At 44.4% G+C, this 16,017-nt stretch overlaps 1 protein-coding gene across 4 annotated transcripts in view; it reads right to left on the reverse strand.

The window, feature by feature from the left end:
• Positions 1-16,017, reverse strand: part of Trio (trio Rho guanine nucleotide exchange factor) — a 284,459-nt gene that overhangs the window by 91,466 nt on the left and 176,976 nt on the right. For all 4 annotated transcript variants that reach the window (XM_051182600.1, XM_051182598.1, XM_051182601.1 and 1 more), the window contains exons 19-27: positions 14,588-14,702; positions 12,526-12,641; positions 8,580-8,702; positions 3,821-4,015; positions 3,610-3,725; positions 2,862-2,928; positions 2,240-2,349; positions 1,571-1,640; positions 1,002-1,091 (exon numbers count right to left, since the gene is read on the reverse strand). In XM_051182600.1, coding sequence (XP_051038557.1) covers positions 1,002-1,091; positions 1,571-1,640; positions 2,240-2,349; positions 2,862-2,928; positions 3,610-3,725; positions 3,821-4,015; positions 8,580-8,702; positions 12,526-12,641; positions 14,588-14,702 — 1,002 coding nt within the window. The remainder of the gene's footprint in view (positions 1-1,001; positions 1,092-1,570; positions 1,641-2,239; positions 2,350-2,861; positions 2,929-3,609; positions 3,726-3,820; positions 4,016-8,579; positions 8,703-12,525; positions 12,642-14,587; positions 14,703-16,017) is intronic.

Consider the following 16,017-nt stretch of genomic DNA (forward strand, 5'->3'; position numbering starts at 1 on the left):
CTGCATGGAGCTCTGGTACTGAGTGTCATCTAATCATGAAGCTGTAGGGGCATGTGAAATATCAGACAGGAAAGAGAGCATTAGGCTGGGCAAGGCATCACTGTACATTTAGTCCTCCCAGAGCATAAACAGCTGTAACAGGGCCATCCATAGGCAGGTCTCATTAGAAACAGAAAAAGTAAAGGTCAGACTTTCCTGTGAGGGATTATCCCACATTCCCTGGCCTTGTGCACTAAAGGTACTTTGTGTACTCAGTAGTAACTTCTGCCAGGCACAATCTGCCACATACTTGATGAGTTCTGAAACCCAAAGTACATTTAGTAATATTGTGTCCCTCCCCCTTTACACAAACAACTTCTCTGCACTATCTTTGAAAAGCAGAAGACCCATACCAAGCTGACTCAAGCACACAATCGATGGACATCTACTTGACCTGGTAGTCAAACCAGGAGGACTTTATTGGTAGGTCATTTTGGGAACTGCATGAGATTAGTAAGTTTATATCCTTTATGTATCATCTTGTATATAAAATTAATGACTATAGATAGGGAATAGTGACAAGTATGTCTATATTAAAGACCTAAATGTCTTACAGGCATATAACGTCTAACACTGTAGAAGCATTCTAAGCAGAAGCACATGTAAGAATATCCCCGAACAGGAGCTGATGAAATAGCTCAGTGGGTAAAAGTGCCTGCTACAGGGCCTGAGGAGCCAAGATGCATCTCCAAGGAGACAGCCACACAGTGGAAGGGGAAAACCAACTCCTGCAAGCTGTCCTCTGAGCTACATACATGTGAACGCATGTGCATGCACATGTACACACACACACACACACACACACACACACACACACACACACACACTGTAATAAAAACATAAAAGAAGACCCCATTATATGAAGATAGAGTATTATCCAGCACCGTGGTAAGAATTCCCAGTGCTGCTGCATTTTTTCTGTTTGGACAGTCTCACGGCATCTTCAGTACTCTACTACTTACATCAAAGTAGGACCCTGCATGTTCTAGTATCAGCTGAGTAGAATCAGGCTTATTTTTGCAGTATGTGACATACATCTGAAATTTGTCTGCCTATAGCAAAAAGAAAAAAGAGAAAAAAAAAAAAAAAAAAAAAAAACAGTAAGAACTTTTTATTTAGACGTCTTCTTCCAACCACAAGTCACAATATGAAAACCTCTGGCGTGGAAAGTAAGTCCTCTGGACTAAGGGACAGTGAGCTTCAACAGAAGAAACTATTTTCAAAAGAAAGCAAGCACACTAAGAGGCGTGGTCTGGGCAAGAGTCTCTTACTTGAGCCACACTGGGCCCTCATCTAGGACAAACCTAGCATCAAGTGGAGGCTTGGCCTGCTTAGTGTTCTAGTTCAAGCCACCAGTACGATCAATAAGACCATATCCCCGTGGCCCCAAGAGAGGGTCACTCTGTGAGGTAAGGTGCATTTTTCTAGGTGTAGGGGAATCAGCAGAAGACAGCAACTGAGAAGAAATGCACAGCGCCCTCCCTGCTGGCTTCCACCACATGAGAGGCAATGAGTAGTGGAGGCCCTTTACCCAGGTGACAAAGCAGTGTCCCACATCCTCTGGCAGCTGCTCGTACTTCTCCAGCTCCTTTAGGAAGATGCTGTAGAGCAGAGAAAGAGTGCCATTATGAAGATGTTGACAACACTGTACTAATAAGATAAGACAGGAATGGGAAAGTTCTGTGTCCTCTACATTTTAAGGTTTAACAAAGTTTGTAGCTCTTGACTAAGGTGAGTTACTCTAATTTGTAAACAGTCACTTTGGTCTTCAAATCCCTTGTAACATAAACTTCAAATTAGCAGCCTCCATTGGGAAGATTACTAGTATTGGGTAGCTGGAAAGAAAATACTCATGATTTCACTTATATGCAGAACCTTTAAAAGGTCAAATGCTAGGAATCCAGTGTAACTGGTGGTTACTAGGGGCTGGGGAGAGGCTGGCCAACAGACATGTGTTTTTTTTCTGACAGAAGGCCTACCTCTGATCTACACTACAGTGACATGAACACAGTGAAAAACACCACACTCTGTATTTCAAAGTAGAAGAGGAGATTTAAATATACACAGCTGACTGGCTCCAGCCAAATTTCAACAAAATCTTTGAACTCTACTAAACTTAGCTGCACATCTTTTCTCATAATGGACTTGTCATCAGTGTGTAGATCTTAATAAACCATCCCCCAGAGCGAAAACCACTCACTTGTTGTGAAATTCGTAGATTTCCTGCATGTTCCCAAAGATGATGAGCTCTTTGTTAACAATACCTGGAGGGATCTCCTCCACCCCGCTGGTCATTTCCCACAGGTAGGTCTGGCAGGGAAGGAAGCAGAGGGATTAGAAAGAAAATTGCAAACTTTCAAGAAGCAGCCACTCATACAGCCTATAAACAGGGACTGAAAGCTTACGAAAAAATGCAGAGTGTATGAAAGAGTGAACCCTTTGAGTAAACACAAAAAAAAGTCTTTTCTTAGTTGCCGTTAACACTTGGGAAGATTTGCTATAGCTTTTAGCTTATTCCAAGCTTCACATTTGGAATGAATCTCTGTCACAAGGTACAACAAACACTAAGGGTGTGACCCAGTATCAGGCGCCATAACTGTTAGGCCGCTATTCTCAACAAAGAGAATGCCAGCCAGGCTATCATGTGACAAGTGAATGAGAGGATTAGTGCTGTGTCATCTCTGCAGTGAGCCAAGGCACTCCTGGAACACCACAGAACATGGGAAACATGGAACCTATACTGTCTACTCCCATAGCAAGCATCAGATAGTAATAAAATAGCAAATTTAAACTCCATCTGAATGGACAAGCAGAAGACTTACATCCATGCACTCTCGAAGGTCTCTCACATAAGCCTTTTCCGTCTGAATCAGTTCAGCCATTATGAACCTTGAAATGAATAGAGAATTGTTCAGTTCAGTTAAATCATATGCTTTTTACTCTTTATTATAATCTATTATTATGGAGATTTATGAAATAAAATGTAGAGCCTAGAAGTATTATACCTACAGTATACCTCATGGCTTGAGGGAGGTAAATAAAAAACAGAATGGCAGCCATCTACTAAGTCTGAGTACTTGAAAACACTTCACCAGCACTCCTAGGGCAACATTTTGGCTGCTCAGCTCTCCTGAGGGGTACAAGTTGGCTGGGCAGTGCCTTAGTCCATACTTGTGGATCCAGATACACTCCTCCCTCCCCGTTCCCACTGAAAGCTAATCAAATCTCTCATGTTGCCAAATGTCACTGGGCAACAAAAATACCAGAGTAGGAACTGTGTGGGGTAGGGAGATCTTTGTCTAGTAAGCATAGTTTACAAAGTTTTTAAGTACCTACATTTGAGTTGTTAATTTCCCCTACTACTGTCGGCAAACAATTTGTCAAGCTAGGAAAGGAAGGCACAGAGAAAACAGGACAAGACACTGAACCGTGGGGTAAGAGGTCAGGGTGCAGAGAAGTCAGCTGAAAAAGCTAAGTGAGCTCTCAGACACTTGACTGCCAAGCTCGCCCAGCAGCCTGTATGCAGGCTGCCTGACACTCCCTTCACCACTGAAGGCAAGGCTGGCTTACTCTTTCCTGCGGGCAGACTTCCGTTTCTCTTCATTGAGTTCATGAGCAGCATCCCGAAGCTTGACCTCTGACCCAGGGATGCTGGCAGGGATGATATCCAACTGAAGGCTTTTGCTCTGTGGAATAAGAGTCAATGAGGCCGGTTAATGACAGCAGCAGAGATGGCAGGGGACCGAGATCACTACTGTCCAGTGTGTACAAAGCAATTCACCGATTTGTTGGAATCTGAAGAAATCCCCAGGGCTTTCTCCAAAGAGGTCCGGTACTTCTCCATGCGCAGAGAGAAATCTCTGTACCTCTTATCCACCGCAGTCACGCATTTTTTAATTTCTGCTGCATGAGCATGCCCTTTTTCACAGAAGCCATCGGCCAGCTGTATCAATAGCTTCACTCTCTCTTTGGTTTGCTGCAAAAACAACAGGAAAGTGCTATGAAGCACATGAACCCTGCTGACAGAAACCCAAAGCACAGGGCAAGTGGCACCCTGTCTGCATCGAAGGCCCCAAATCCTTCCACAGACCTCCTTCAAAGCGCAGTTGCTCCATCTCAGCCACTCTCCCATCGACTTATCATCTTCTAACATGGTGTAAATTATTTCTCTTTTGTATGACTGCTGTTTTTCCCCCTTGTGAGAATGTCCCCTCCAACAGCAGGGGATGTTATACTAATATCTCTTCCTCTGTGGTAGAAGCCACCATAGGAAATAATGCTAGCTGCATAGATAAATCTTTAAGGGTTTAGTATCTTAATTGCTAGGAATAAATAAGTAAAAAAACAAAAGGCCATATTAAAGGCCATATAGCTTGGTGACATTAATACAGAAATGAAACCGCCAAGAAGCTAAAGGAATACTTGCTTATAAGTAACAAACACATCACAAACATACCAACTTCCAGTAGTAACACAATAGGCCGACAGTAATTACACTGAACTAGTTAAAATAGGAAAGGTTTATTAAGTGTAAAGACTGGCAAGACAAGACAAAAAGCTTTCATTGCACAACTTCATTTAAACAGACAAAAGGAAACGCCAACCGGAGTCAGAGGCTTCTCAAACCAGCCTTCCGTTCCCACCTTGCCAAAAATCACACTGCTTCCTTTGCCCATGGTTACTGTGTTCAAATTTTACTTAATATGTACACTAGATATATTCTACCCATTTACAATCACTGGTCTGTTTCTCTAACCGGAATGTGCTAGCCATGAGCTTTGCACGGGAACAATTCCAGAGACAGAGAGAGAGGAGACAAATGTGATTAAAGATGAGGGGCCATCTGACAATCCCTGGAAAGTTCCTTTCTCCAAACATTTTAATTATAATTGGTATTTAAAAAACACATCCAGGAGATTCAATACCCTAACCATAAAATGGATGTAAAATGAAAACTTGCCCTGGGATTTCAGTCCTTACGACTTTGCTTGTGGTAAAGTACTGTTTCAATAGATTTATTTTTTGTGTGCATAAATTTATCAATCTTTTTGTACTAAGTTAGATTTTGGATCATTGAGACAAACCTCCCCACACAAGAAAAGATTTTAGAAATCTGGTTGTTTCTAGCAGTAAAACCCTGAAAGTTCTAGAAATAACCAGATTTCTAAAATACTGCTAACAATTATGTTTCTGGCATCCTTACGGTGTCAAGGAGAGATGCAAGATATTAACCCAAAAAATTGCTTTCCAAAAGTCTACATAGCAAACACTGGTTTTAGTATGAAATATTATGGTAATATATGCAATGTTATGAATATTATAGCAATTAACATTTACCCTCATCCTCTTTGCTAACTCCAGCCATTATTATGGAAGTAGGTAGTCATAACACAGAATACATAAGCATTGTGACTGACAGCCTGCTAGGCAGACATTAAGGAGTGGGAGAAAATGAGCTGAACCCCTATGGTTGTTAGTACTCAGGCACCTGTACTGGCCTGTCCTTGGGGTTCTGACAGGATCATCCTCGGCTGCAGCCACTAAGAGCACCACTTGTGCACATTCACTATGTTCCCTTTTAAAGGGCCCTGCCCACCTTCCATTCCCCTCTCTTTCTTCTCTACCCCATTCTTTTCTCTCTCCTCTCTCCTGCTGCTCCTGTTTCCGGAGGCTGGTCTCCCCTCTCCTTGTCCCTCTTTTTATGATCCCTATCCCCATTAAAAACCCCTCTGCTTGAACCCTGTCACATGGTTCTTTCTCACGAACACTGCTTTTATTAAATTACAACAATGGTGGCCCTACTCATCATGTTCTCAGGTAAGACCCAAAAGAGTGCACAGCCTGTGCCCATAGATGCTCACGGCCTCTGGCCCTAGGGATACTACTGATGGGACCCAGGGAGACATTTGGAGCTGACTACAAGATTCTAAGTGGTGTAGAAGGCAGTGATGTGTGCGAAGACTGTGTTGAGCATGCTGTTCTGAATGTCTCCTCAGACCTCAACCTTGCAGAGCCTAATCACAGTAGCCTGGCATAGAAATCTACCCCAAAAGAATGAAGCCTGGGAACCAGACACATATGGCACCTGCACATACCCTTGGAGAAATGGCCGCACTAAGCATGACAAAGGGACCAAGTCGAGAAGTCTTAGTAAGACAGAAATGTGGAAATTTTCCCTGGCTTTATGGCTTTAACATCCAAAGTACTTTAACTATGGCAACAGATGGGACACTGTCCTGTGAGAGCTGAGGATTTGATATGGGATGTGAGAAACATGATTTCTTAGGAGACACTAAGACAGGGTAATGGGTGCAAACCAAGACAAACCTTACTTTATCCTGACAAACCAAGGAGCCCCTGACTCAGACCTAACCCATAACAATGTCAACATACATCTAAGAAGACAGCAAGGAGCACTCTTTGCAAACCTCACCATTTCCGCCTAACATAATGTGTAATTAAAACAATACTTCTATAGACTTGGGAAACAGTGTGTTCAGATGGTACCTACAATTTTATAGCTTACAAAGCACATGAAGTAAGATATGCATACTACAGTTTTATACTTCCAAAAGCATACTTAAACTCATTAGAAAGGAATGTTTAGGAATAATGGAAAACCTCCCACACATGTTCCCTTGGTGAACAAGGTGGGCCCATGATTGAAGTCAGCAGCAATGCAGTTCCAGGGCTGTGAACAGGCTGTGGAGGTGGACACATGACCGGAAAACAGAGCGGTGGAAAATAGCTGTTTTATGATCTACCTCTAGGTGCACAATCAGGCACTTCCTTGCCAATCAAAGGATCATGGGAGAAACATACAGAATTTTAATACTCACAGTATTAGTGATTTTGTGTCTGTACTAACAAAAATGAGAATTACATGGCTGAATGTGCTGTGTTCAGAGGAAGGGAAAACCACAGTCCTCACTTTAGACACCGGACCAGTCTGCTCTCTGGATGTTCTTGGAATCTCCGCAGTGGGCAATTTCTACCTCGCTTGAGTCCTTCCCTCCCCAGTGTTCAACATCCCTCCCTCTTCCCCCTCCCTGCACTGGGGAACCAGCTCTCTAGCTTCAGTACAAGATGAACAGGACCAGGGATACAACAACTCAGAAACTGCTGGGAACCAAGGAGGAGAGGTCAGCAGGAGGAGCCAGATAATATTACAGAAACAAAATCACAAACAGGCAAAATACAAAGTAGCTATTGTGACACCAATTGTTTGAAAAAGTCCTAATGTTTTCAAAGCTTGTGGGCCACACAAGAGAGTTATTCTAGATGTTTTTTTTTTTCATTTTAGAGACAAAGTCTCTCAATGAAGCCCTTGCTGAGCTGGAACATATCATGCAGACCAGGCTAGCCTCAAACTCACAGAGATCTATCTGTCTCTGCCTCTCAGGTTCTGGGGTTAAAGGTATGTGCATGCCATCACAGCCAGCTTGCTCTCTTCTTCCTTCCTTTCTTCTTTCCTTCCTTCCTTCTTCTTTTCTTTCTTTCTTTTTTAAAGAAATACCTTTATAGGAACACTTGTTTGTTTTGTAAACAAAAATATTATTCAGGTTGGTCGTTTATTTTTCACTCTTAAATCTGAAATAATTGTCAGCATCTTCTAAAAACTCAAATCTACTATTAAAAATGTATTTTTAAAACTATTTCAGAGCACACAACCACCCAAAAACCAACCAAGCTCTTAGGGCACTTGCTGTCAGCTGGAAATCTGAGTTTGATCCCCAGGATTCACAAATTGTCCTCAACCACTACATGTATGATGTAGCATGTATAGCCCAACACAAACAAATGTTATTTAAAAATAAACTCTGGAAAAAGCAAAACAAGAAAATCATAAAGAAGGGAACTAATTCTAAGCAGTTCGAACCCTATCATGAGATAAAAACCAGAACCAGCCCCTGGGAAGCCTGCTTTTGGGAACGATTTGTGCCAATGTGACACCAAGATGTATACAATCCTTACATAAGTATTCAGTTCTCTCTTCAGGAGAAAAGTGGCAGTACTCTAGTGTCACAAACACATGAACAACAGTAACTGAGGCTGACCTCGGCTCTGTCAGCTGTAAACATGGTCATGTTGGGAATGGAGTGTGGTGATCGATACCACTGTGACACTTTCAAGGAACCGATGATGAGGATGAACAAGACACAGAATACAGAAGACTGACAATACACCCCTTCGTGTTTGAGGAAAACAGCAAGAGTTGGTGAAGTAACTCAAAAAGCAAATGAGAGGAAGACAGCCAAGAAATAACACAAAGGACAGAACAAATGCCAGGAGAGATGGCAGTTGTCATGGAAATCAGATGAACACAGGCACAGGTTAAACAAAACGAGAAACTACAGCTCCCACTGGGGAAGGGCATCACAGCACCACAGCTGACGGGCAGCCATCCCTCCGGTGTCACAGGCCTTCCTTTCTCGGTGATGCCTCTGACAAGTACCTTTCCTTGCAGTATATGTTCTAGGTTATGCTGGGAGAGCTCGAGAAGCCTAACAGAGCAGAAGCCCATTCCCATGCAGATTTACCTTGGCAGTTATCTGGAACTCCTCATGCTCTTTCAGCAGCTCCTGGGTGTGCTGAATGCTGGACCCGGTCGAGGTATGTGTGGAAAGATAGAACTCTCCATTGTCATGGATCCACTCTAATGCCTAGAGGAGAGGAATACAAAAATGGTCAAGGGAAGCAGACTTTTCTGTACACCCCGCCACATAGCCAAGGCTGGCATGCATTCACAGCCCCTCATACAGACATAATGCTGATAGGAGTATCATGGCTCCAGGGTTAAAGAGTAAGGCGGGGAAAAGAATTCTGTCACTGATGCAGCAACGGTTCTTGACCATGAACCTACAGGCCTAATGACAGGATAGTTTGAGAACCTATAACCAACATCTCTTTTCAAGAACACAGAGGTGGGTAAAGGATGGTCTGAAAACCTTGTGATACCAATCATCTGGACATACGGAACGGAACCAGTTTTCTAATGCCACAGTGGTTCAGGTCAAAACAGAAGCAGGTCAGTCTTTGCAGGCCACGGGTTTCCTTTCCAGAGTGCTTGTCCACCTAAACACCCAGACTGGTGTTCACTTGTGTTTTGGGGGTGTCCTGCAGAGGACCCATTGCACACTGTGCATAAGTTCCACACTGGGGAGCAGTCAGGAGAAGACGTGACTTTGCCTTTCTAGTGTAATGACACACCTGAAGCAAGGTTCGGGTGCCAATACTTAATGAAATTAGACTTGTTTAAACATATGAGTCTAAATAGGTCTGAGCTAAGGAAAATCAGCATTTAAAAAAATCGGTGTGTCTATGTATCCTAGAATCGGTGGCAGTGTGTGTGTGTGTGTGTGTGTGTGTGTGTGTGTGTGTATGTGTGTGTGTGTGTGTGCGCGCATGTGCACATTCCTGCATGTGTAGAGAACCTTCATGAAGGTCACAGGTTAGTTTAGGCTGTCATCACTCAGGAGTCACCCACTCTTTTTTTTTTTTTTTTTTTTGAGACAGTTTCTCTCACTGGCTTGGGACAAATCAAGTAGCCCAGGCTGGCCACGAAGCCCTAGAGATAAGCCTGTCTCTGCCTCCCTCGGCGCAGTGACTGTTAGGTCTACACTGCCATAGCTCGATATTTTTTTTTCCCCCATGTTGGTTCTGGGGTTTAAATTTAGTTCTAAGAACTTTACCTCCTAAGCCACCACCCCAAGTCCCATCTGTGGAATTTTTATATCAAAAAAGGAAAGGAAATCAAGCCACGGAGTGGGGCCCTTCAGCTATCAGCTGGACATTTGCTTCCCCATGCTTACAGATGGTCACTCCATCTCTGAAACAATGTTATCACTGATAGAAAAGAAGGTCGAATCAGTTAGTTTGCTCCTGTGGAGGCCGGCACCAGGAATGACAGTGGCCTGAACTGCAATCTGCAGTCAGATTCCATGAGGAGCCTCGAACAGGATGTCTGCCCCCCTACCTTACAGACTGCAAAGGAGACAGATGAAAATCAAGTCACAGATGGCAGCCAGAATGAGAGGACCTTGTCAGAAGGAAGGAGGCCACCAGAAGCAGAGTCTCAGGTGGCACCTGGGGGCTAAGGGCAACAGGCGATGGCACACGTGTGACCGGAGGCCAGCTTGGCCTGCCACAGGGAGAGGGAGCAGAGGGGCAGAGCTGAGGCTGTGGAGAGCAGGCCAGCCCATGGAGGTCACAGGCAAGCCTGGAATTTGTTGCAGAAGCAAATATGGGTACTGTATAAGAAAGGATGGGACGGAGACGAGGAGAACAGACAGAGGCGCTGCGGGATGGAGAAGGTAGAGTGCGGATGACAGCACCCTAGACTAAGAAACAAAGGTGGGAGGCAAGGAGGACAAAGGAAAGGTGGGGATCAAAGACACACCTCACCACTCCAACTGAGGACAATCAGAGTTGAGGCCCGGGCACAGGGACTCGGGAGTGCAGGTTAGCTTCTGGTGAGACCGAATGGAGAGACGCTGAGGAGGTACCAGGAACTTAGACATCTGAGAGCCGAAATAGAGGTCAGGGCTGGGAGACACCCGGGACAGATAAGAGGAGTGGAAGAACCAAGAACAGTGTGAACTCAGTCCTGAGAGGCAGCTTCAGTGGTAGAGATAAGAGAGGGAGGCTCTGGGAGGTGGAACCAGGAAGGATGACCAGCCCGGAGGCGGTACCACAGACGCCACATCACCTCTCCACACTGCCATTAAGAACAGTGGTATCCATTTAGTAATCTTAGCGTGTCACCCTTAAAAACTGCAAAATCTGAGAGATGATGACTTTCGGTGAGCAGTGGATGCCAACCAGGGTGCCAACATCACACATGCAGCAGAGCTCAGGACATGACAGTCCCCATCGGCAATACCAGGAGAAAGATTCACAGCTGTGCCTCTCTGTAGCTTAGTGTACCTTGTCTGTAAACTGAGAGAGAAGGCATGGGAAAGGATGTGTAGCCCTGCCTAGTTAGGAACCAAAGCCACCTCCATAACATGAAGCATGGTGGAACACCTTTAGAAGTACGGTAGGGAAATGCAATGGAATGTTATGAAACATCACAGCCTGCCATTGTTTGGATCACATTACAGATGACAGCAAGGTCAACAGAGAATCAGATCCCAGGTCCATGACCTGTAGGTAGCTGAGGAGTTCTGGACTTGGCTGTCCTTTGAAACTAACGTATGAACCAGAACAAAATCTGTACCCTATGTGAGAAACCTAAGCTGAAGTTTCATTTCTCCTTGGGTAGCAAGAGCTGGCTGAATGTTTTGTGTCAGGAAGGGGGGTGCTGTGCAGGGGGGGGTTTAACAAACAGCTCACACTGGAGTCTCAGTCAGGACAGAGGTCAACATGGACCTACCACAGGGAGCAGCCCTCGGGGTCACAGGCAGTCACTTCATTTACACAGAGGATGCCCAGCCCAAGCCCAGTGAATGAAAGTAAATCTGTGTTTCTCTGCCAGTACAGAGACCAAAGAGCAGGAAATGCATCTTAGTGCTTAAGACATAAATAAGTGAATAGATTTACTTTCAAATGATCTTCTCTGACAGCCTCCTTAGATGCGCTTTATCCCAGCGCCCTGAAACAGACCCCTTTCACATCTCTGCCTCAGCCAAACGCTTTTTCATTATTTTAAATGATTAGAATTTCTGTCATGTTTCTTACCTAGTTTTAGCCCTATTTACCTGAAAATTGACTTTTTTTTTCAATATATAAATACAGCAATACAAGGAAAGCACCGGCTGTGCTGCTATGAGCACTTAAGCAGGACTCAACAAAGCTTCTTAAACGATAATTGTGTCGATGACTTGCTCTCGGAAGCTCTAAGTGTGAGGTAAAGGCAGCTCAGGAAAACCAAACAACACACTTATACAGTGTGAAACAAACTGGGCGACACACTTTCATCAGGGGGTTTATTTTTTATCACAAGGCATCACACTGTCGAGTTAAAGAGGGCTTCTGGAACAAAAATCTGCCAGTCTAGGAAAGGAGGTGTGAGCATGGGTGGAGCACTCCTGTGTGAGCATGGGTGGAGCACTCCTGTGTGAGCATGGGTGGAGCACTGACACGTTGAGCACTCCTGTGTGAGCATGGGTGGAGCACTCCTGTGTGAGCATGGGTGGAGCACTGACCCATTGAGCACTTCTGTGTGAGCATGGGTGGAGCTCTGACCCATTGAGCACTCCTGTGTAAGCATGGGTGGAACACTGACCCACTGAGCACTCCTGTGTGAGCATGGGTGGAGCACTGACCCACTGAGTACTCCTGTGTGAGCATGGGTGGAACACTGACCCACTGAGCACTCCTGTGTGAGCATGGGTGGAGCACTGACCCATTGAGCACTCCTGTGTGAGCATGGGTGGAGCACTGACCCACTGAGCACTCCTGTGTGAGCATGGGTGGAGCTCTGACCCACTGAGCACTCCTGTGTGAGCATGGGTAGAGGGCTTGGAGAGCCTGGTATGCACTGACCTGTTTGGCACTCCTTTCAAAGACCACATACTGCTGACACTGGTCCAGCCGCCTTTTTCTCATGGTCCAATAATGCAGTACCCTGTTCTCCCGCTGGAAGAGTTCATTCAAGATATCTGAGGTGGAAAAGGAGAAGATGTTGGTGCTTGCTCTCATTGAAACACCTGAGAATCCTACTTGTTTTCATTTAGATGTTCACACTTGTGTCACAGCAAGAAAGACTGTGCTAAGAAATGATGATGCTCCTGTGTGAGCTCTCAGCACCTGAGGCAGGTTCCTCATTCTCTTACCCTTGGTTCTGAAGCCAATGTGGCAGGACACAAAAATGCCCAATAAGGATGGTATTATGCAATTTACACACATTTGGGCATCTGTGGTGCTTTGATGAAAATGGTTCTTACAGGTTCACAGGGAGTGACATTATTTGAAGGGATTAGGACATGTGGCCCTGTTGGAGGAAGTGTGTGTGTCACTGGGGGGTGGGCTTTGAGGTTTCAGAAATTTGAGCCAGATGCAGTGGCTCTCACTCTGTTCCTGCTGCCTGCTGATCCAGGTGTAGAACCCTCAGTTCTTTCTACAGCACCATATGCCTGCCTGCATGCTGCCATGATGATAACAGACTAAACCTCTAAACTGCAAGTGAGCCACTACAATTAAATGTTTTTCAGTTGTAAGAGTTGCCATGGCGTCTCTCTTCCTCCCTCTCTCTCTGATTTTCGAGACAAGGTTTCTCTGTGTGGCTTTGGAGCCTGTCCTGGAACTAGCTCTTGTAGAGCAGGCTGGTCTCACGCTCACAGAGATCTTCCTGCCTCTGCCTCTCAAGTGCTGGGATTAAAGATGTGCACCATCACTGCATGTTAATGAAGGCAATGATTGCCTCTTTCCCAGATCTATCAGTAGCCAATAGCTCTGCCAAGGAGCAGGGCACCATGAGCTTTATTTACAGTTATTGAACGCACAGGAAATATATTCATCTCGATTTTTGAATTTTTGTTTTTCTAGATAGGGTTTATCTGTGTAGTCCTGGCTATCCTGGAACTCACTCTATAGACCAGGCTGGCCTTGAACTCAGAGATCTGCCTGCCTTTACCTCCTGAGTGCTGGGATTATAAAGATGTACACCACCATGCTCAGCTATTTTGAAAATATTAAGTTCACTGAAATATTAAGCTAGAACTTCCACACAAGCACTGTGTACGAATGGCAACTCACGCTTGAAGAAATCTCTCTGCTCTCATTTCTGGCCCTGACTGATTAGTAATAATTTCCCCCAGAAGCAGCTAAGCACAGTGTTAACTGCCTTCAGGGATCCAGGGTGGCTCTTGTTCCCAAGAGACCATTTGTCTGACTCCTGGACTGACTTCTGAGGGTTATACTGGCAGCATACCTATAGGTAACAGGCAGCCGTATCTTCTTGCCCTTACTCTAAGAGGTGCATAAACCTTTTCTACCAAGTAGACTGCAGGAGAAACAAAATTTTTCCAGCAGTCCACAGAGTCAATGATACAGGGTTTACCAATAAGGCTGTTTCAGCTGTGTGACACTGGTAAGGCAGCTACTTATTCTACAGCTCATGCTTCATCTATTTATGTCTATATACACCAGCCCTATTAATTACACTCGGTATAAATTTCCCCAGATCTTTTTTAATCCATTTACAAGTAATAAAACAAAACAAAACTGTATTATAGTCAAGTGATACTAAACTATATAACACTTTGCCGTTTGCTTTTATTAATTAAGCATGTCTTAGGTATACAACACTGAAAGTACTTCATAGCCACAATATTGGTATGTGATTTCTGACTTAGCTTTTAAAACTAGCACATAAACTACAGTTTTCATTTTGGACCATACATTCACTCACATATATTAACTAGCAATGACAGTAACTATCAACCTGAATGCTGTGTTCTCTGTTTTATACTTAGTTACTCAGTGTGTTGCCGGCCTATGTATTTCTTCCTATCCTGTTATTGAGCTGACAGCTAATGAGGCTGTCACTAGCATGAGCAGGACACTGGGGACAAGCTACAGGGAGGCAGAGTGGCAGCATGCTCACTTTTTACTTGCTGCTCTGGAGCTTTGATGTGCGTCACCATTCCTGGCATGCTCACGCTGTTTCTGTGTAGGTATTTCAGGAAGACGTCTGCATTCCTTCTGGCCAGTGTGCAAGCCTAGGAAACAATGGCGGACAATGTATTGGTAATGTGACTCATGCAGATACATATTTTTGAGTATATGGAGTTGGAGATATCATATGGCTGTATCAGAAGTCTTTTACCTAACAGCCATTTGGTCAACTTGTGATTTACAAAATGCAAAGATTAAAGTATTATTTAAAATTAAAAAGAAAAAGGGGGGATGTCAGATCATGTTATGACTGCTCAGTGCATAGGCTGTGTGTCAGGACACTGAAGGCAGACACTAGTCTCTAGTCAAAGAGGAACTGGAGGTTTCTCCAAGTAGGCCTTGAGGTCTGCGTCCCAGTACACCCTGTCTACAGACTAATGGGAGACTGAAAACTATATACTGGTACGTATACTGTAAACGCCAGACCAATAGTAAACACTTCCAGGCTCTCTGCCCCTACCTTTGAGATGAGACTGTCATAAACAATATGTAAGTAAAGGAACCCGAGTGGCCAGAGACATCTCTCAGTTCTTAGTGGAAATCCTCAAGTCCTGGGGAGGCTGGTTATTTTGTGTTGTGGTGGGGGTGGGTGACTGGCGACTGCTGATCTACTAGGGAACCCCTAAGTGATGTCATCAATGGACAGTAGATCCTCAGTGTGAGAACAGATGGGCAGGGAAACCCACAAATGTACAGCCCTTTCTATAAACTCACCCAAATGGCTTTTCTTTTGTAATTTTAGCTAAAATATGTTAACTAAGTGGTATTCAATTCCTACTATGTGGATTCTGAAGCAAGACAGGCAGGCAAAACTCCAAATGAAAGCACCTAATGGCAGTTGGTGTTGGTAAACAAACAACAGAGGCCAGCTGGGAGTTACAGTTAATGCCTGAAAGCTCCAATGGTGGCCCCATCCCAACATAACAACAAAATCCCTGTGCCCTCTACAAGGTCCCTAATACATTGTCACAATTCAGTTTTCCAGACTAAACAATAGTTCTGCCAGTAGATGACCTTTAGACCTGGAACAGCATTAAAGACAACAGGAAATGGTGTCTCGAGGCAGGGGAATCAGAATGCTGAAGCAATGAGAAAAACGGACCTGTGTAAAGTGACAAACAGTAAATAGCCACATTCTGATGGGCCCAGCTGCCAGGTTTCTGAACGTTTGACCACTATAAAAAAAATTTAACCATTTCAAGGCATGGTTGTGACTTCTGTGTGAAGCAACTGGATGCACATAAAAACACGATGAAACCCTCCCGAGACAGGTGTTTCACCTTCTTAGAAGAAAACACAGTCTGTCTGAACATGACTAACTCGCTTAGAGGTTGCTTCCTGATGCTAACACCCACTTTC

This window comes from Phodopus roborovskii, unplaced genomic scaffold (assembly GCF_943737965.1).
Source record: "Phodopus roborovskii unplaced genomic scaffold, PHOROB, whole genome shotgun sequence".
Lineage (NCBI taxonomy): Eukaryota > Metazoa > Chordata > Mammalia > Rodentia > Cricetidae > Phodopus > Phodopus roborovskii.